Here is a 22,952-nt window from a genome sequence, read left to right on the forward strand (position 1 = left end):
AGGTTTATTGGCACACAGACACGCTCATTCATTTATGTACCATCCAGGACTGCTTTTGCACTACAACAGCAGAGTTGAGTAGTTGTGACAGCAACCCTGTGGTTCACAAAGACTAAAATATTTATTACCTGCCCCTCTACAGAAACAGTTTGCCAACTCTTGCCCTAAGCAAGTGGCTTTACTTCAATAAACCTCAGTTTCCTTGCGGGTAAATTGGGGTTGAAACAGTAACTACTTCAAAGGTGAAAGGGGTTTCACAAGAATGAAATAACACTTAAAAATATCCAAAATAGTGGCTGGCACATGGTAAGGAGTCAGTAAAGGATAGCAGCATTTATCATGCCTACTTGTATCTCCTCCCTGCCTCAGAAGAAAGGGCATTTCCTTCCTTTTATTCAAGGGCAACCATGAACCTATATTCTTGGAGCCCATTCTGTCCATCTTCTGTAACAATCATTCATCAAGCACTTGGTGTATGCCAACCAGGAATTGTTGCAGATGCTAATAACACAAAGATGAACAAGACGAAAATCCTATCGGCCTTTATGTCCCTAGCAATTCTCTCTCCCCTCTCCTACCCCTGAACCTCTCCCTGTACTTTCTCATCCTGCTCCTTACTTCTATGGCAAGGGGTCTTTATCTTACCTGACTCCCAGCAGCATTTAATACCATGGATTGCCTTTTCCTTCTGGAAATCTCTCTCTTGTCTTCTGAGATACCACAGCTTCTTGGTTTTTCCCTCCCTCCTCTCCTTTCCAGCTACTCCCTCCCTTCCAGCCATTACACATGGGCTCACGTCTTCCTCGAACCTCTCTTCCTAAGGAATCTCGTCTATTCCCAAGGTTGCCATTACCATCTATATGCGGATGACTCCCACCTCTACACCTCTATTTCAGACTTCTCTCCTGAGGCCCAGACTAGCTTATCTGGTCTGCTAGAGACATCTTCACCTGGATGGTGCCCAGGCCCTCAAGCTCAGCATGACTAACATTAGCTAATGATCATTCCCTTCCCTCTTCCCCAAGCTGCTCAACTTCCCTCTTTACCACAGAGATAAGTGGCACCACCATCTACTGTTTTGTTCAAACTAGAGACTGGGAGTCATCCTTAATCTACTTCATTCTCTGTGTTCACTCTGTTACTAAATGCTTTCACTTCCACCTCCTGCTTCTCTCTCAAATTTCATCACTTTCTCCATCCCATCCCCCCTTCCGGTCTAGCCACCACTTGCTCCTGCCCAGGTAAAAGCAGCAACTATATATACACCATCCCCTGAGATCCATCTGACCATCTTCCAGGCCATTCTCTGCCTGTCACTGGACTGATTGTTTAAAAATGCAAATCTGATGCCAGTCTCCCTTCCCTTAATGCTATTCTATGGCCTCCCATTGCTTTTAGGATAAAGAACAAAATCCTTAAGAAAACTTACAGGCCCCTGTGTGATCTGGCCCCTATTTACCCCTCCAGTCTTACTCTCATTTGGTCTTTGACTCGTTCTCTATATTCCAAACATAATGGACTCTGAGCTCTTCAGAAGCTCCTGTCTTTACAAATACAGTTCCTTTTGCCTAGATGTGCTCCCTACACCTCAGTTTAAATACTCATTGTATCTGTGAGGTCTTTTCTGACTCTCCAGACGAGCCTATGCTCCTGATTACATTGTTGGCACATTGCACTTACTCTGCCGTTACACAGAGAGGACTCTTTCGACCTGCTTCCTCACTCCTCCATAAATTCCAAGAAGACATGATTGATGACTGTCTTACTGCAGTACCCCAGGATGCCTAGGGCATGGTAGGGCACTCAATAAACACTTACTGGACGGATGGACGGATGGATGGATGGATGGATGAATGAATACACTCTTACCCTCAACCTCACGTTTAAGCCTTTCCCAAATAACAGAAGTCCTCTTTCAACTGTCTCTTCCTCTAGCTACTAGTTCTTTCTCTTGTCCTTCACTGATGAGCAGCTGGGAAAAGTAATCTCATTCGTTATAAAGTTTCTATCTCACTTTATAATCACGTTCTTCAACGCACTATAATGTCTTTCACCCCCACCCCTCCACTGATTGTCTGTGACACTCACTGGACAAATCCACTGCTAGGTCTGGCTGGTCTCTCTGCCACATTTGAAATGATCAGCTAGAAGCTTCTGTTCTGGTGTCTATGACATGATCTCTCCAGTTCCCCTCCCACAATGACTGTTCACCTTCTTTGGTCTGCTTCTACTCTGCTCTCAAATGGTGGTGTCCACAACTCTTCCCTTGGTCCTCTTCCTAATAAAAATCTCCTGTCGCTAGAAGGACAGGGTATTCCCAACAGCTGCAACTTCCCCGTCTCACATAACACGGATGCCTAGTTATTTGTTTTGCCTACTAACACTCTTGAACTATAGATTTCTATCTCTGTACCTCTCTACCTGGATACCCATCTAGCTCAGATAACATGTCCACAACTTGCTCAATTATCTGCCCAGCATCCAAACTCACCCTTCCTTCTATTTTTCTATCTTGCTAAAATCATGACCCATTCCACTGTTATTAAACCTACCTCCCAAATTAGTCACTGAGCTCCCTCTATTCTAACTTCTAAATATTTCTCAAATCCTTCTGCCTCCTCACCATCTCCAGGAGCATGTTCTCAGTTCAGGCTTTCAATAGTTTTGTTCCTGGGTTACAATGGTTTCCTAACGTCTCTTTAGACCTACAGTTGCCACATTATTGCCAGTATGTTTCTGGACCATAAATCTGATCCTGTCACTTTCCTTCTTAAAATAGCCTTCAGCAGCTCTCCACTGTTAATAGAATGATGTCCGAACTCCTGACTTTTGAGGGTCTGATCCCCAACTATTCACCTGCTTCCCTTTATACTCCTGCCATAACAACTACTCATTGTTCTTCAAACGTGCTGTCCTCTTTGAGGCTTTGCATCTTTGCATTTACTGTTTCCTCTGCTGGGAATAACTTTTTCCTTTTCCGCCTGTTTGACAAACGATTACTCTTTAAGACTCATCTCATTGGGAAAACTTCACTGAATCACAGGCAAGCTCCCATCCTTGGGTTACCATGACCTTTATGACCTCTCCAGTTTGGGCTCCCACCATCCTCCTTGAACTTTGTATTCAAACCGAAGTTCTTTCAGTCCCCAAATGCACACTTTCCATCTTTTGGGTCTTTGCCCATGTAGGCCCCTTTCCATGGTGCCTGTTTCCTTCAGTACATGCCTTCAAGCTCCTTGGCTCTTGCTGGGAAGGTTTCCCTAGACCAGATTAGCTGTTCTTACTCATCCTCCCATAGCTCCCCATACCTCCCACTGCAAAGCACTTATTATGCTTTTTTATTATCGCTTAATTATCTGACCTTTTTGACTAACAAATAGTGTGAAGACAAGAACCAACTGTTGTTTCTCTAGCTTATGACTCTCTCTGAGCCCAGCAGAGTGCTGAACACAGATGCTTAGTAAAAGTGTATTGAATGAATGTGTCTGTGTGAGTGTGTCTTATTCATTCGTGTCTGACACTAGTTGCACAATCTTTGATGAGTGAAAAAATGATATTATGTGCAGTATCTATCCCATCTCGCCCTCAAAGTCCCTATGTGCCACGGGTCTGATTTAGCATGTTATTCCTTGAGCTCTGTCTTACAAGACACACTCCAGCAAATATCCACATTGGCTTGGCTTTATTCAGCGTCGTCACTTCCTCGGTTCTTGGGGCAGAAAAAACGCCAATATCCTAAATTTGTGCAAGAATCATCTTGGGAACAAAAGGCTGGATCTTGAATTTTCTTGATTCCCAAAGCTCTTGAAGGTGTGGCACCAAACCTAACCACTTACCGCTTGAGAAGCCATCATTTCATTTATACTCTGTTCATACTGCTCTGCCAAAATGGCAAGTTTTCGTGTCTGCTCATCTTTCAGTGTCTTTAAGATTGTTTTGTGCTCATTCTTTGGAGTAACTTCCAACTGGTGATTCTTGAGTGCTTTATACTGTTTGGTCTGTACTTTGCAAGTGTCCTGAAACTGTTTTTTGATTTGCATTTCCATGGCCTGTGCAGACAAAAACGCAAATACATTAGTAAATACAGAAAACTTCCATTGTAACAATACAATACAGGTGCTGGGACCCGTTGTCTTTTGGTGCAGGGACCCACATTGCTAGTCAGTAATGATGAAAATAATACATACGACACAGATAAGAGTTAACTGCCAGTACTTTCGGTCTTATATTAAATACATAGAAGTAATTTTGAATTTACAGACGGATTTAAAAAAATGAACCACTACAAGGAGATCACAACTCTAAGCAGATTGTAGAACTACTGAACTAAACTATGAAGCTTAGTTTGTTGAAAGCCTGCTCATTATTTTAATGGCTTCCAAGTCAAAATCTTCGGTGTCTTCTATTGTTTGTTGTTTTCTCCCCCTATGATTTTTGGTCATCTCCCCCCGCCCAACCCAACCCATTTCCAGGTGAGAAAGGGGGTGGCAATGTACAAGCTGGCTGTCACTGCTCTGCATTTCCTGACAAATCAACAAAGAACATCTGGATAATACCTCACATCATAATCCAATGCCACTGGATTTCAGCCTAAGTGTAAAGGGAAAAGTGATTTTAGATTTCTTCCCCCATGAAGAAGTTAGACTTTCACGTGGCAATATCAAATATGCATTTTGGCAAGGAGGAGGTAGGCCGTGTTACTGGAGTCCCGAAGGTGTTCATCAGGTTGCCTCATGGTCACATGTGCATATCACGAACACTTGGAGTTGTGATGACAGAGATCACTAATTAGACAGGTTAGGATTTGGCAGGTTAGGCAGGAGCGTGGCCACTGTGAGGCTGGCCTTGTATCTCTGTCAACACTGACAGCGACCCCCTTGACATACAGCAATGGCTTAGTCCACAGAGCCTGTGAATCAGCAGTCAGCTAAAATTATCTGCAGGCAGTGAGGCCCAAAGGAATTCCAAATCTCTAGTGCAGGGCCTGGCACATGTAGATTCACTCTTCACTCCCATGCAGATGTCACTACTCAGTCATACTCTTTCCTACCAAGCTTGGATGTAGCTTTAGTCTTTCTCAATATAGAAGCACTCAATGTAGTTACTACGAATAATCCAGCATGACAGATGAAATCTCTCTGCCATACACCTGCTAGGTAACTTCCTCATCTCCTGGGATTAGAACCACGGGCTGCTGTTTGTCCGCAATTTACCATTTTAAAGAGGGCAGGACAAGAAGGGGTCAGAGAAACTGCAGGCCATTATACAAAGAAAAATGGAGAGATCATCCAGTACAATGGTTTCCAAAGCAGCATCTCCTCAGGCGTTTGTTATATCCGGCCTCTGTGCTTCACTTCTGGAGATTCTGATTCCGTGGGTGTGGGGCCCAGAAATTTGTAATTTTGAGGAGTTGCCCAGGCACATCTGACAGTCCTCCAGGCGCAGGGACTACGTAATCCAGCGCAACCGTATCCTGGAGCACAAATAGGGAACCACTTCCGTTTCCTCTTACCTTTAAGTTTTTTGGCTGTTGCCGAAGTTCCATGACATGCTTTCTGTGCAGTTCCCTTTCTCGCCTCTTATTGTACTCCAGCTGGTTTTCCAGTTCAGTCTGGTGCTGTAGACGGATCAGGTCCATGCGTAGCTTCTGTAACGTGTGCAGCTGCCTGTACTCCAGCTCTCGCGTAGACTCGTCATGTCGGATTAGCATGGCATGTTCCATCTCCTTCTGGGTCCTCTTTTTATTTAGTTCCTGCATTCAGGAGCAAAAGATACATGGCGAGAGGTGACTGGAGGTGAATTAGAAGGAATGCACCACTAAGTGAGAGATGGCGAGGAATGGCACTACTAACGGTCTCTTAATTAAGCCCATTAGTGCTCGGCAGCACGACTCAGTGAGATTAGATTAACTGTCCCTGGAGGTTTAGGTTCTGTTTGTGGGTCCATCACTTTACAAGATGGGCAACTTCACAGCCATCACAACTACACCAGCTGTAAAGTGGGATTAATTCCACCTGACCCCTTCTTATATCTCCTAGAGCTGCCATGAACCCTCCTCGGGTGAGGTCTCCTGGAGAGATCTAAGTACATTTTTCTTCAGTTACGCCACTGGTTCTCAATATGGGCTGCCCATTAAAATCATGTGAAGAACCTTTGCAAGCTTAAGATGCCTCAACCCTACAACCTGAAGTCCTGATAACTGTCTGGGGTAGGACCCTGACATCACTATATTTAAGAGTTCTCTAGGTGAATCTAACGTGTAGTCAGACTTGAAAATCACAGACTTAAACTGGCAATGTCTGCAATATTCTTAGTTTTCATGGGAAAAAAAACCTCATTTTTGCATGTATTAGAAGTAGGCCAATGATCTGTTTTTTAAAATCTCAGAGTAGGGGCACCTGGGTGACTCAGGTGGTTAAATATCCAACTTCGACTCAGGTCATGATCTCACGGCTAGTGAGTTCGAGTCCCACGTTGGGCTCTATGCTGAGTGTGGAGCCTGCTTTGGATTCTGTGTCTCCCTCTCTCTCTGCCCCTTCCTTGCTCATGCTCTGCCTCTGTCTCTCAAAAATGAGTAAACATTAAAAAAAAAAAAAAGATCTCAGAGTAAGAGCAGGCTGGGAAAAAACAGATGAGATCTCTCGTCTTCCATTTTTTCCATTAGTCTGTTTAATGATTTCTGGATCAAATCATTCTGTTCTTTCCAGTTCTACTCATGTCTGTCTGTCTTTCTTTTCTTTTACTTTTTGTCCTGCCTTGTACGTTTGTTTTTCTGTCTTTAAGGGGGGAAAGAAAGAAAACTAGAAAAAACTAGAAAACAGAGTACCCTGTGCTCTGGGTACTTAAAAATGTTTACTAAGCCATGATTCTGTCCTCAACTTGCTAACACTCTAGTAGGGAAATGTACTACACAGTTGTTGAAGTGCTATATGCTCAACTCACAGCCAAGTGAATCAATCCGTTTTCTCTCCTGGGAATTTGGAATTGGGATGCAGAGACACTTAACCTCTAAGTGTGGCTGGAACTGAGGGGCATATGAAAACTACATATGTGGTAGCCACCCACTGCTATGTGGGCTGAGGGTTAGAGAAAGCTGGACTTCAGAACATAAAGAATGAAAAAGCAGACAGACATGCAGGGAATATAATGATGCCCATATTCCTAACTGGTAAGCTGTCCTGTACACCAGCAGTATTATTGCTATTGGGTTTTACAAAGTATTTCTATATTTCTGTAATGAATTCCCTGGTTTTGGCTTAAACGAGCTCAAATAAATTTTACTAACATACAGACAAAAGAACCTAAATTAACACAAGGAAGTAGGTTTTATGTATAAATTAAAAAAAAGAGAAAGAACAATGTTGAAAGTGGTAAGTGCTATAAAAGAGGCAAACTTTATGCTGTAAGATTTCTGCAGAGGTTGGTATTACTATTAGTTAAGAAGGTCAAGGAAAGAAGAAGGCTTGTGAGTAGGACTTTCAGTTAGAACAAGAGTGCCTCTCTTCTCTGATGGCATCCACTATGGGAGAAAATGCAAGTCATTTATTTTCACACAATATCAATAACATTTGTATATTGGTGTTGGTGAGAATATCTTGCATACTTGGGCCTTGTATGCATTTGAAGAGAAGTCCTTTAAACAGCACAGCATCTATTACTGGAGCAAAGTCACTAATCATTCATTTGTTTATTCAGCAAATATTTGTTGCACACGTCCTATGTGTCAGGCACTGCTGTAGGCACTAGGGATAGAGCCAAGAACAAGTACATCCCCTCAGGGAGCATGTTTGCTAGTGGGGAAATATCTAAAGTATAAATGCAATTTGTATTTGTTTTAAGGGAAAAAGATAATCTCCTAGAGCATCGTTCCCCATGCCCTCCTGCATTTTGCTTTCCCTTGTTTTATTTTTCCTCTACCTGGACCATCAAACGGTCTTCTTTTAAAAATCAATAACTGGCCCCTAGGTGGCACCAAAGGATGGCGAGGCCTCAGAGACTAAAGCTATTCTAGGCCAGTGACCAAGAGAAAAGCCAAGGGAAGCCCTTTCAATTGGTAGAGGTCCTGTTCCTAGATTACTATTTCATTTTTAACCTTTGAGTACCAGGTCTCCCAATACTGGACATTTATTTCATTACATGTTTTCCTACACTGAGAAGTCCAAACTGAGTCTGGGCTGCCCAGAGCCCTGAAACATATGGGGGGGACAAAATACAAGACAAAGCAAACAACACTTTCAGAAGAAATCAAACGGTTTCCTTTATGTCTAACGGGATGTTTCAGGATGCTAGCCACAGGATATCTGCATCCGAAATGCCGGGGCTACAGGTGACTGGTTTTAATAACATGCCACCCAGCTAATTCTGATGTATTGTAAAGTTTGAGAATCGACAGAAAAATATTCAGGGTGTGTGAGTCAGTCATTATGTATGATGTTGGGCACGTCTTTTAATATATGTTTTAGTTTCCTCAGGTGTAAAGTGAGGATAACAGTACCTACACCATGAACTGTGATTCTTTGTGAAGAAATGAAAGATCATAAGAACATGCTTTGGAACATATTAACATATCATTATTATTTTTCTGTATTCAGAAGTGAAAATTTGCATATAATATCTCAAATCTAGTGTTTATAAATGATTTAAAAAGTGAGAGAAACACAATAATGAAATGGTTTTCCTGTCAACAATTTTAAGTTATTCCCTTTACCTTTAATTCATACATCTGGGTTGCTGAGACATAAGTTGATAAGCTGCCATTATTATTATTATTATTATTATTATTATTATTATTATTTTGACTTTTTATGAGCCTATTGCTGTGCCTACGTAAAAACGTGTAATGTGCTTTCAGTTTTTAAAGGTGATTTCTTGCATCTCATTCCATGCCCACTGCAACCCTATGAGGTGTTAAGACTGCAAGGACTTACCCCTTTTACATATGACAGTAAAACATCTGGGAATTGAGAGACTAACATAAGATCATTCCATTTCCATAAAGCAGAACTAAGGCTAAAGCTCAGGTTTGGGGATTTTCAACAGTTCCCATTAAAAGATGTCCCAGAGAATGGTTTACGTTTTCCTGCGTTACGCTGTCTCTCAGCCTGTGACACAATATTCTGAAGAATCCCTCTGTTCTAGCTAGACACGATGCAGTGGTTGTTTCATCTGTACAAGTGACACAACGTACTGTGCGCCTGTGTGCACACCTTTAGCTCATACCAATTAAATAAAGTGAGCTGAACAAAAACAAAAGCAGATTTAATGTACAAGTGATTTTGCCCACCAACGCACTCCACGCCTATATGCCCTGGAGGCGGTTTAAGCTGAGAGACACAAGGGCCCCCTTTCCCTTGGCTCACATCACACGCTGGGTGCATCTCCCCAAGCTGAGAGAGAGCTTAGTGTCAAAACACATGTACTTTTCATACACCACGGCCCCTGAACACATCACCATACTATATAAGACCCTACGTCCTGTGTAAGCTGTGAATCCAGGCCTTGTCCCATAATAAACCCTTCCCAGCCACGATCCAAGTGCGACTGACTTCTTTAAAGCGAGTTGATCTCGCTCAAGTAAAACATTTTGTCCTCGTGCCCGATGAGGTTGAGTAAGAACTAGAGTTCAGACTTTTAATGGAGATGTTGTTAGCCTATGACATTTAACGCTTTCTTAGTTTCAGTTCTTGGTTTCATAACTGGTTAGAAAATAGCGAGCATCTGTGATGATAGAGGAAGAGGCTCAACTCAGTCTATGGTGGTCCTTTTAAATGTTCCCATTAATTAAAAGGACTGCTCATACTCAGTTTTGGCAAAGAAATAGAAAGACAAGTGCTCTTTTTGGTGGGAGTAAAACCCATAGAGGCCAGTTTGGCAATATCTATTAAAAATTTACATATATACACTGTGACCCAGAGACTCCACTGCTGAGGATATATCCTACAAAATATTTGCATACGTGTAAAAAGATCTGTGTATAAAGATGCTCCCTGTGGCACTGTTAGTAATATTATAAAACGTCAACAAAATATCCACTGAGAAGTATGTCATTAAATAAATAATTTTATAGCCATACCCCCCAAGTTTACGATTAATGGTTAAAAAGAACCACATAGGGCTGTATGTCCTAGAGAGTAAATGAGAAAAAGAAAGAGAAGAGTTACAAAACAGTATACTAGACATTTTTGTAGGCTCAGTATCCATTTCCCTTCTCTTGTTAACAGGCTCCTCTTTTTTGCTTGAGAAACTCCTCCACCCTATCTGTAATCAGAGAGTAGCCCTCCTAGGAATTTGAATCTGAAGCTGAAATGATACAAAGATTAAATATGGTGGGAGGAAATACAACCAAATGGCAGTGCTCTGAGGAATGTCCATTAGGCTCTTGCTCTCTAGGTCACAGAATTTGCTTTTCCAGCTTGATTCTTCATCTTTTCCAGGTTGGTTCTTCATCGCTGTTATCTACCGCATATCCTTCCAACAAATTCCTTTCCACGCTCATGCAGCCAGAATTTGTTTCTATGGCTTGCAAATCAAATAAACCCACTGATACTAATGTAACCTTATTTTTGTAAAGTTAAAGTTTTATATAAGCTGAATGTATGAGTACATACATACAAGGAGAAAGAAATCTGGAAATACAGATGCCAAATTAATGGTAGTCAGGGTAGAGACTGGGCGGTGTGGGATTATCAAGAACTTTCACTACTCAACTATGTATTTTTCTGTGTTTGTCTTGTTTTAATGTTCTTGCATTACTTTTGTACATAAAAACTTAGACTCTTAAAAAAGTACCCTTATAAGAGTTATTCTTCACTCAGTTGACTAGAACCTGATTCTAGTGAAGTCACAAATAATAGTCTCTATAACTTTTGAGGAATAATTGTCTTCTACAGCTTTTATTGGCACTGATTGTTCCCTTGGCTTCACACTTCTTCCAAATATGTGCTATCAGAAGAGAAATAACTGCCAGATGAAAAGAATCCCAAACATCTTATTTCCAAATGGCTACTAGGCTTTTTCATTTGGGCTTTTTTGCCTTCTAACAAATATGGCAACATGTCTAATATGGAATTAATCAGTTTCTTACTGACACTTCTCTCTAGGCTTCTCTGTCTCTGACCAAATTTACATGTAACTAAGCCTTGAACCCTAGAAATAACTTTGATTCTACCCTCCTTTTTCCTCTCATATCCTACAGTCTGCCCAATCCTGCTTATTTTTATATTCAAAATACGTTTCAAATCCACCTGTTTGACAGGTGCCACCACCATCTTTGTCCATACCCTATTTCCTACCACCTGATCACTTTGCTTCTAGTGTCTTCCCCCAACCCAATGTTTCGCAACCTTCTTCTTCTTCTTTTTTTTTTTTTTTTCTTTTTCCATTATCATCATTTTTATGTTTTCATCACCGGGAGCTTTCTAGATTTCCCCCTCCCCTAAAAGGTGAATGAATACTACCTGATACACTGTATATCCCTTTATGTACTGTGGCCATTGTAATATCTGAGACCCCTCTCCCACAAGAGCCTATGCTTACTCCCCCGGGGGCAGTACCACCCCCCACTGAGAATGCGTGCTAGAATCAGTCCGTGAACTGCCACCAACCAAACTGGGCTAATCTCTCTAACGCACAGTATTAGCATATCACTCACTGCCTGGCTCAAAACGTGCAGCGGTTTGTCTGTCTTCCAATGAGACAAGACAACACAGACAAAGGGCTTGGGCCTGGCTCACTGCATGTATTTGATAAATTTTAGTTTGCTCCATCCTTTTTCCCTCCCAGTTGAATGCTGCCCTCCAAGGAGCTCAGAATGTACCGATGCTCATTCCATAAACGTGCCTTTGGTGCCTCTTTCCCTCGCGCAGACGAACACTGGGTTTTTCGCAGACTTTGATATTTTTACCATGCTAGCTCATTTGTGAGGGTTTCCCTGATTACTCCAGGTCACAACGATTTCTTACTGAACTTTGTATCTGCGACTGAGTCACATTCTGTGCTCATCTCAGTGAATAATGTCTTATTCATCCAGTTTCCCAAATTAGAAACTTTGAAGCCATTTTTGACCCCTCTCTCTCCTGAAATTCTTATGCCGTTCGGTTGGAATTACTGTCAGTTCTGCTTCAGAAATGTCACTCCGATCCACTCTGCCCCCACTGCCTCTTCCAGGTGGACCTAGAGAAAGAACGTCCTGGCTGACCTCACTGTACTTGGCTTCTTCCTGCTGTAGCCTAGCCTCACACTGGTGCACTAGGTCTTTCAAAGAAAACTCTCTTCACTCCCCTGCTGAAACACCTAGGATGGTGATGCAACTGCCTTCAGGCTAAAACGGAAATAACATGTCTTAACAAGGAAGGCCCTCTGCATTCTGCTTCTGACTCCCCTCGTTCTGACATTCCACTTCGTACACCTCGAACACTCAGCTTCTCATCAGGCCCTGAGCCCTCTCAGCCCTTTCGTGACGGGATTCCCAGGACACTTCATTTATAGGTCCACTGTTGTACCTGACCTGTTACGTTGGAACCAGCCTGTTACATGTCTGTTTCTCCTCAGACTGAGGCTGCTGGAAGGCGGGATGTATACACAACAACTCCGCAGTCCTGGCATCACCAGCACAACGCCTGGCACTAAGGTGGCACCGGATGCCTCAATGACTTAACTGTAGAGCATCATACCGTCACTTTGTGTTTCATGTGGAGCCACAAAAACACAACTGTTTGACACGCAGGCTGAAGGCAGAAATTCTCTGTTTTACTTCTTTTGATTCTCCACCGCATACTACAGCTTATAATAGGTGTTCGATAAAACTGTGACATTTATTTGGAAAATGTTGACTCCTCGTTCTGTAAATGGGCTTTCTTCTTCTACTCAGTGGTGAATTCATTCCCTGACTACTTTTGCATACCTGCTTTGGGTCAGGGACGGCAATAAAGACTATAAACACGGGGTGCCTGGGTGGCTCAGTCGGTTGAGCGTCCGACTTCGGCTCAGGTCATGATCTCGCAGTTTGCAGGTCCGAGCCCCATGTCAGGCTTTGTGCTGACAGCTCGGAGCCTGGAACCTGCTTCGGGTTCCGCGTCTCCCTCTCTCTCTCCGCCCCTCCCCAGCTTGCACTCTGTTTTTCTGTCTCTCAAAAATAAGTAAACATTAAAAAAAAAGACTATAAACGTGAAGGATATAAGGCCGGACAAACAGACAGGGACGATCCTCACAAAGCTCACTGTCTCGTAAGTCAGGGATGGCGGTTACGAATGTAATAAATACCTCCCGAATGTTCTGCTGCTCCACCTCGTGCCGCTTGATCATTATTTTCCGCTTGAAGAAACGACAGTTTTTGTCGTAGTACAGTCTCTGCTGGGTGAGAAGGTGGGCTTCCTCTTCAGCCTGCGTGTGCTGCAAGTTCTCTTTATGCTTGGATATCCGCTCTTGCTTTTCTTTCTTGGGTGTGCTATGGTCCTCATTCATCTCCTTCACAAAAAGAGGAACAAAACAAAACAAAACAGAAAACTTGCTGGTCTCATCGAGCAAAGGAACTGATAGTTTCTTACAATATGGTAGATGAAATTGCTGGGAGAGCAACTGAGAACAAGGACAGGAATACTTGGTGCTGCAATCCTTCTCTCCCAACTTGTGTTTACTGATTATTTAAGTGCCAGGGAGGCCTGCTACTTCCCAGGTCTCTGGCTTCTCAGCCTCGGAAATAACCGGCTCCCTCATTCAATCAACGTACACTTACTGAGTTCTCATCATGTGACAGGCACTGTGCAAGGCGCGAGGATGCAACGGTGAGCAAAAGAACATGATAACCGCCATCGTGGGGCGCCACAATGTGGAATCAGTAATTAATCAAAGAACCAGAGAAATGAACCAAAAATTACTGCCACAGCTGCCATGCGGGTGGAGGACTTGGTTCTACCAGGATGTTTATTTAAAAGAACCTATTTGAGGGGCGCCTGCGTGGCTCAGTCGGCTAAGCGCCAGACTTCGGTTCAGGTCACGATCTCATGGTTTGTGAGTTCGAGCCCCGCGTCTCTGTGCTGACCACCAAGGGCTCTGTGCTGACAGCTCGGAGCCTGGAGCCTGCTTGGGATTCTGTGTCTCCCTCTCTCTCTGCTTGCACTCTGTCTCCATCTCTGTCTCTCAAAAAATGAACACACATTAAAAGATTTTTTTTTTAAAGAATATATTGGATCTTGGTAACAACTAAACTGAAAACTTGTAGGAGCTAACCAATGAAAGAGGAGAAGGGAGAAAACTCTGGGCAGAGGAAACGGCATGTGCTAAATCAGGTGGGTTATTTGAAACATGGTGCAACTGAGGAGCGGAGAGAAGGCCCAGGGTGGTGGGTGCGGTGTGACATGAGATGAAGCAGGACCCTCAGAGGCCTCATAGGCCAAATTAAGGACACTGATCTGTAGCACAGGAGAAAAGGATTTTATACATGTGGGAGTGACAGGATGAGATGCATCTTGAAAAGATAACCTGCTGCCATGTGGAGCAAGAGTAAAGAAGACAAGGCTGGGAGAAGCAGACAGATTTCACAGACAGGAGGTAACTCTGCAAATGTCTCTAGTGTGAATTTCAGAAAGCATTCCTTTTTTTGTTAAGTTTGTTTGTTTATTTTGAGAGAAAGAGAGCGAATGCACACATGCACGGGGGAGGAGCAGAGAGAAAGAGAGAGAGAGAGAACCCCAAGCAGGCTCTGCACTGTCAGCACAGAGCCCAATGCAGGGCTTGAACCCACGAACTGTGAGATCATGATCTGAGCCAAAGTCAGATGCTTAACCGACTGAGCCTCCCAGGTGCCCCAGGAAAAAAGTATCCTTTACTTGGTATGAGTGGGTAAATGAACCATTTCCAAAAGGACAAAATTCATAACTACTCTGGACCATAAGGGTAAAGAGAAGAAAGCGGGGAATTGGAACCCTTAAGATGTTACTTTACTCTATGGAGGAAGCAAGAAGACCATTTTTAGAGAAAGCACAGTGCACTCTTTTTTGTTCATATTGTTCATACCGACAGCTTGATCTATAAGATTTGGCTGACTGCTCAGTGAAAATCTCCTTCAAATGCTAATATCTATTTTACCTGATGTTTTGTGATATGGACATCAACACTATTTACAGTATGTTTGCCCTTAAACAAGAAGTCCTTGTAAATCAATTTTCAACTTTCCTGTTCTAGTGAAGTCTTGAGTGAAATAGCAGAGTCAACAAGACAGCAGGCTGCATGGAGCATGGAGTAAACTGGGATCACATCAGCGAGGCTGGGTGACTCGTCTCCTGATGCCATGATTTCACTACTAGGTTTGGCATTAACCACTACATTGCACACCCAAATCCAAATGTGACCATGAAAACGCACTCCCGGGGCACTTGCGTGGCTCAGTCGGTTGGGCGTATGACTCTTGAGTTTGGCTCAGGTCATCATGTCACAACTGTGGGATTGAGTCCTGCGTCAGTCTGTGGGCTGAGTGTGGAGCCAGCTTGGAATTCTCTCCCTCTCCCTCTGCCCCTCCCTCACTTGGGCTTGCTTTTTTGCTCACTCGAGCACTCTCTCTCTCTCTCAAAAACAAAAACAAAAACAAAAAAACAAAAAACAAAAACAAGCAAACCTCACTCTAAAATCAAGAATAAATTCTTTCTGTAGGGAAGTGAGTGTGGCTTTAACATACAACATGAGGGATCCCTGTGGTGGTAGAAATGTTCTGTGTCTTGACTATCAATGTCAATGTCTTGTTTGTGATATTGCATTACACTTGAGCAAGATATTACAGTGGGGGAAACTGGGTAATCGGTATACTGGATCTCTCTGCATTGTTTCTTGCAACTGCATGTGAATCTATAATTGTCTCAACATAAAAAGTTTACAAATTTCTAGCATTTTACAAATACTAGAAACTGTTATTATAAAATGTTATTGTTTATCAAAAAAAAAAGAATAAATTATTTCTGGACCATCTGTCATCCTGTATCGCTCACACCCCTGTCATCTATCAAATAGTGAGGATAATGGAGATTGTTCTGTCACTCCAAGGGCAATACCTTTAATATATCAATATCTAAATATACGTGCCACCTTACATAGAACTAAGCTTTACTTCATAAGGGGGATTAGCCTTGCACAGAAAGGCTTATTGAGGCTATCTCAAACTGAGTTTAGGCTTGTTTTTCTTCATGAGCATGTTGAAAGACTTATAAGTTTAGGCCTGTGGTTTCCTGCACTCATAAATCTGAATACCAAAAATAGCCTATGCCTGAGGACTGAGTGAGGATTCTCAAATGCTGTTCTGTGGGAGAATCTTCTACAGGCTGAGTTCATGCAATCTCCAAATACCTTAGTGTTATAAAAGTTCAAAATGGTGGCTGCAGTCACACACAAAGTGTGGCCGCAGAAAGTGAGTAAATGCATAGTGTTAGACATCAGAATGTAACTGCAAATGAGAACATTTCAAATTTCTTAGGGAAAAGTCAATGTTATCCTGTGATCCAGTAACATCTTTCCATCATGATGTAATAATTAGGCTCAAGCAATAACTCAGAGAAAATAGAATATGAACCTTCTTAGGCTATTTCTCCCTACAGCCTGGTTTTCTTTTCTTTTTCTTTTTTAATTTTTTAATGTTTATTGTTGAGAGAGAGAGAGACAGACAGACCATGAGCAGGGTAAGGGCAGAGAGAGAGACACACATAGAATCTGAAGCAGGTTTCAGGCTCCATGCTGTTAGTACAGAGCCTGATGCGGGGCTCAAACCCATGAACTGGAAGATCATGACCTGAGCTGAAGTTGGACGCTTAACTGACTGAGCCACCCAGGCACCCCCAGTCTGGTTTTCTAGACCTTATAGTGTCAGAGATTTTTCCCAGTTAGGCAGTGGGGATTAAATACAAAAATCTGTCAGTCCCAACAATCACCAGTGGCTCATCTGGGCAGGACTAAAGATCCTGAGGCTCACCCTCACCCACTTGCTTTCACTTCCTAATTAAAAAAGAATTGGAGAGGAGCCTTGCTAAGTCCCATATTGTTAATGGAGACTATGAGCTCAAATAAATTATTTTACAAACTGAAAGAATGTCCCATACTGAATTTTATTAAACCTTAATACACCAGTAGTCTACAAATTAGAAATCCTAAGTCTTTTTTTTTTTTTTAATTTTTTTTTTCAACGTTTATTTATTTTTTGGGACAGAGAGAGACAGAGCATGAACGGGGGAGGGGCAGAGAGAGAGGGAGACACAGAATCGGAAGCAGGCTCCAGGCTCTGAGCCATCAGCCCAGAGCCTGACGCGGGGCTCAAACTCACGGACCGCGAGATCATGACCTGGCTGAAGTCGGACGCTTAACCGACTGCGCCACCCAGGCGCCCCAGAAATCCTAAGTCTTATGAGAAGGAAAGTCTAGGGAATTGTAGGCAATTCACCTATAAGCACTGGTGGGAGAACTGAAGAGATGTGAGCTTTCAGGTCACATTGCAGTTCCCCAGGAGGACTCTCCATGTCCACTAATGGTCCACAACCAAACTTTCAGGAATCAATCATTCATTTATCAGAGATTCACATGTACCAGGTGCAGGGATACAATCATGGGCAAAAAAAAAAACCAAAAAAACAAAAAGGATAACTGAAAACTAGTGTTATGAAATCAGAGGCACCTGTCTCGGTTGAGGCAGTCAGGAAACGCTTCCTTGGGGAAATGATGTTTAAGTTAAGGTATTAATAAACAATCCTAAGTCTTACAAGGAGGGGAGTAAGAATTAACAGCGGAGGGAAAGATTGGGGTTCGAGGGTGGGGGTGCAGAGAACATCCTGGTAGAAGAAACAGTCTTCTCCAAAGATCTTGGAGAAAAGTGGAACTTGATACATCTGAAGAACCAAAAGGTGACCATAGTGGCAGGAGCAGTGAAGAGTCAGGGGTAGAGAAAACAGGTGGGGGAACAGCGGTGTGAGACGACACTGGAGGGGAGGCTAGCAGCCGATCACTTCGGGATTTCTAGTATTTTGATCTATCCTAAGAGCAACGGGAAGCCAACGGACTGTTACAATCATGAGGTTGTATGATGAGACTTATGGTTTGAAAAGATCACTCTGGCTCAAGTGGCTGAAGAATAAACTGGAAGTCGGCAAGAATGGTTTAGAGTTAGATCAATGATTCTTAAAATCTGATGCCTGGGGGAGCCTGGTTGGTTCAGTCAGTTAAGCATCTGACTTCGTCTTCGATTCAGGTCATGGTCTCAAGGTTTGTGGGTTAGAGCCCCATGTCGGGCTCTGTGCTGACAGCTCAGAGCCTGGAGAGAGATTCTGTCTCTCTCTCTCTCTTTCTCTCTCTCTGCCCCTCCCCCACTTGTGCTCACTCTCTCTCCTCTCTCTCTCAAAAATAAACAAATAAACATAAAAAAAAAATCTGATGCCTGGACTAGCAGCATCAGCATCACTTGGGAATTTGTTAGAAATGCACATCTCAAATTCCACCCAGACCTACTGAATCAGAAAATCTAGGGGTGAGTTAGCAATCCATTTTAATAATCCCTTTAGGTGATAAAAGTTTGAGAATCAGGGGCTCCTGGGTGGCTCAGTCGGTTAAAGGTCCAACTTTGGGTCAGGTCATGATCTCATGGTTCGTGGGCTCGAGCCCCACATCAGGCTCTGTGCTGACAGCTCACAGCCTGGAACCTGCTTCGGATCCTGTGTCTCCCTCTTTCTCTGCCCCTCCCCCACTCATGCTTTGTCTCTCTCTCTCTCAAAAATAAATAAACACTAAAAAAATTATTGAAAAAAAGACTCAATGATTTAGACTGTTGATCACAATGTAAGGTTAATCAATTTTAAGTTCCAACCATTCTTTTTTTTTTTTTTAAAGATTTTATTTTTAACTAATCTCTACACCCAACATGGGGTGTGAATTTATAACCCAGAGATCAAGAATCACATATTCCACTGACTGAGCCAGCCAGGAGGCCCTTAAACTCAAAGCACTCTAATGGCAAATTGGTGATGACAATTATTGGTACTCTTACCTCTTTTATTTTTTCCTTACAAATCTTATACTGCTTCTTCTGACTTTCCAAGAAAGTTGTCAAATCTTTCTTCTGCTGGGCCAAGATCTGTTGCTGGAACTTCTTTTCATCTGCTGCAGCTACCTTTGCCTGATAAAATGACATATACAATCTAGGATAAATTGTTCTTCACACAGAATTCAGTTGTCTATATTCTCCAATGCATGAAGAGAGTCCATAAGCGCTGAATAATGTAATGTTTTGTGAACAAAGAATAAAAAACAAAATAAGGAAATGCCTGCTCTGATTCTCTTGTATCTTAAAAAAAATTGAAATGTTTACCATTGAAAAACATTCCCAACTATGGGAAAAATATGAAGGTAAGCCATAAACATGTTTTATTGAACACACACAAAATACATGGGATGAAAAGTGAACTATGGATTATAATAAAAGTTGTTTTTTTTTTTCTTTTTGTATTGTAGGTAGCTCACAGGTTAAATTATAACAATGGATAAGTAACTATGGCCAGTTTTCTTCCAAGAACCTAACTCTAATTGATTAATTATTTCAACTATTGGATTTCTGGGTAGAGTCATCTCTAGTACAATAGGCAAAGCTAATAATATTTTGTTTTCTTAGGTACCTGCTACAATCCACAACAGTCAGACACTGGGACATTTTGAGGGCTCCCAAATGGATAGAACACAGACCAAATAAAAGATAACCCCAAAAACGTTGGCTTCTGAAAGTTACCAAATCTGTGTGTCAGGGGACCATTATATCAGCACATACGTAAGATGAGGTACTTAGGAGACAGAGAAGGGATTATGCTTCATGGTTCTTTTTATGTATCTTTTCACCTTTAGCTTCCATTATCAACAGTTTTCCCATTATTAACAACTCTCTCTACATCTTTACCAAACCAAATCCCCAAGAAAGTGTCTGACTGGTTTATTTAACCAATATCATCCCTGTTTGGGCAGAGGTTTTTCAGGCCAGGCTGCCTCACAGCTTGATGGCTGCTGGGGGAAAGTTGCTTCTGCAGTTCTGATGTTCCCTTCCATGTGGAGAAGAGCTTAATTACTGAGACACCCCTGGCACTCTGTCCCCAGTCACTCCATTCCCAGAGAGCACACGTTCACCCCTGCTTTCCCACACTGTGTAAGTCTTACAGGGGGTGGCATGGAAGACGACTGGTTTAGTGCTTCCAGTGCCTAGATAGGTGAGTCTGTTTAGTTTTGTCCAGTATTATTAATGCATTTCCCTTCAGACATAAATCACTTCTCCCATTTAACACTTAGCAGTAATCAAAGTCATATTTTGATTCTCTGCCTTACTCTCTCCTCTGTTTTAAAAATTGGTTTAGGACCTGGATGGGGAAAAGAGATGTTTCCTAGAAGATGTAAGCAATAGCCAGGTTAATTACTCGCTGCCATTGGTCAGGTGCCCATTCCTAGTCCAGTGAAGCCAGGGACTGTCACCACTAAAAGGGACTATTTGTAGGGCAGTTTTCTTTTGAAGAGGACTGTGGGTATGGCAGGCACAGTGGCAGGTCTTAACTCTACAAGTTTCTGTAGGATAGAAGTCCCTTGTTTCTTTTTATTTGTACCCAGACCCCCTCAGGGGATTGACTCCCAGAATGCATTTGCATAGACAAGAACGTAACATATACCTGCAGTGTTTATTGACGATTTTAAGTAGCCCCACAAAACCTAACTCCTCTTAACTGTCACCACAAAGCAACATTGTCCCTCCAACACCAAAAAGCACACCTCTCCTGCCTCCTGCTCGCGTGATGCCACTGGAGCAGGCTTGGCCCGGTTACGGCACAAGGCACGAGCGTGCACACTGACCTCCTTCTCTATGATAGCCACTTGCTTCTTGGCCAGCTTCTCCAGCTCGATGGACGAGTTGTTGGCATGCGTCTCCACCTCCTTCTGTAGCTTGAGGCGGTGCTCGTCCATCTCAGCCTTCAGCTTGTTCTCCAGGGCGATCAGCTGCTTCTGGTGCTGGCGCCGCATCCGCTTATAACCTGACATCTGTTCCCGCAACTCGTTCTCCTGCTCATGCTCATGGATCTGTCGTGTAACCTGATTTGGGTCGGGGAACAGAACTCAGGTAACCAGATTCACGGAAGACAAACTTTCAGGCAAAGTAGAGGAGCCCTCTGGCATAATTCTAACACTGCCACCATCAACTTACCTATTGGCTGAATGCTCACCTGTACCAGGTGCTATTTTGTATGCTCTTTATATTCTTTTTTTTTTTTTTAATTTTTTTTTCAGCGTTTTTATTTATTTTTGGGACAGAGAGAGACAGAGCATGAACGGGGGAGGGGCAGAGAGAGAGGGAGACACAGAATCGGAAACAGGCTCCAGGCTCCGAGCCATCAGCCCAGAGCCTGACGCGGGGCTCGAACTCACGGACCGCGAGATCGTGACCCGGCTGAAGTCGGACGCTTAACCGACTGCGCCACCCAGGCGCCCCTGCTCTTTATATTCTTGATCCCTAATCCTGAAAACCATCTCATTCACGCACTCATTTTACTCATTAATGAGGTAGGTGTTACCACCCCCAATTTGTAGATGAAGAAATTGAGACTTGAGGGAGTTCGTTTATTCGTTCAGCCGAACTATATTTACATATTTTTGATATATCATGATACGTATCCTCAAGGTCATATAGCTAGTAAGGCACAGAGCTGGGATTCAGACCCAGGTCTGTCAGGTTCCAGAGTTATGCTATTTCTACTACACCAGGATTCCTCAACCTCAACACTATTGACAATGAGTTGGATGATTCTTTGAAGGGCTATCCTTGCATTGTAAGATATTTAACAGCATCTCTGGCCTACCCACTAGATGCCAGCACACCTCCTAAGTCAAGACAATCAAAAATGTCTGTAGACATTGACAAATGTCCCTTGGGGGGCAAAATCCCTCTGGTTGAGAACCACTGCATTATATCTGACTGCTTGTTTTTAAAGATCATGTTTCTAATAGGAATTTTGAGTATATTCCTAAAGTTGAACAAGATTTATTCCTGATTCTTAATATGAATGAGGGAGACATGGAAGGTGAAAGGAGAGAGAGGGAGGGAGAGAGAGGAAGAGGAAGAGAGAGAGAGAGAGAGAGAGCACACTCTCTTCTTTTAAATCCTCTATCTTCCACCTCCCCTTCCCCCAGAAGAGATGTTAGCAAATTACAATATATTTATTTACTTGCTCTCCTAAAGAAGAGAAAGCATTTCTATAATTTTTAGGTGGCTACTTTTCTTAGTAATTTTTCCTTCACTCAAGTGAATATTCAAGAAACTCAAGATTGCAAATATAAGTTTGGGCATCTCTTGTGTCTTTCTATTAAACCTTTTCTGATTTTCCACTCCTTCCTTCAATATGTCACCCCTCTTTATTTTCCTGTTAGATTCTCTGCTCACTTCATTCTCATCTTTCCTGTTTTAGGGAAAAAAATTAATTACAAAATTATAACTTCAGCTTTGTTTTTCACTAGTAATTTAGTCACTCCTATCTACTATAAGCCAATTCTCCCCAACCTAACCCTTAAACAAGTTTTACTAGAAATTTTTGTGCTATTAATTCTCTTTACTATTTTCAGTTTATAGGTCAAAGTGCATTTTGTACAAAGAACAGTTTGTTTCTTTGCTCCTTTCAGAAGGTGTCCCTGCATACCAGACTGAGTCCTTACTATCAAGAGAGTGCTGTTCTGTAACTGGATAGTATTATCAAAGTATACCATTAAACATTAGCCGAACTTTGAAACCTTTCCAGCTGAAACTAACACTAGGTTTCATATTCATTTCTCTTTTCTAAAGGACAACCCTCTTTAAAGTATGAAGAACATAAGAGCAGAAGATATTTCAAGACCAAAAAAAAAAAAAAAGGACAGCATCACCAAAGGGGCACCTAACACTCTAAAGGAAATTTATTTTGTCATCACAATAT

The 22,952-nt window shown here is 42.4% G+C and overlaps 1 protein-coding gene across 4 annotated transcripts in view; it reads right to left on the minus strand.

The window, feature by feature from the left end:
• TAOK3 (TAO kinase 3) overlaps positions 1-22,952 on the minus strand; it is a 181,645-nt gene that overhangs the window by 4,966 nt on the left and 153,727 nt on the right. For all 4 annotated transcript variants that reach the window (XM_023241471.2, XM_019814602.3, XM_011287798.4 and 1 more), the window contains 5 exons: positions 20,845-21,081; positions 19,010-19,138; positions 13,261-13,464; positions 5,513-5,752; positions 3,837-4,049 (listed from right to left, as the gene is read on the minus strand). In XM_023241471.2, coding sequence (XP_023097239.1) covers positions 3,837-4,049; positions 5,513-5,752; positions 13,261-13,464; positions 19,010-19,138; positions 20,845-21,081 — 1,023 coding nt within the window. The remainder of the gene's footprint in view (positions 1-3,836; positions 4,050-5,512; positions 5,753-13,260; positions 13,465-19,009; positions 19,139-20,844; positions 21,082-22,952) is intronic.

This window comes from Felis catus, chromosome D3, assembly GCF_018350175.1.
Source record: "Felis catus isolate Fca126 chromosome D3, F.catus_Fca126_mat1.0, whole genome shotgun sequence".
Lineage (NCBI taxonomy): Eukaryota > Metazoa > Chordata > Mammalia > Carnivora > Felidae > Felis > Felis catus.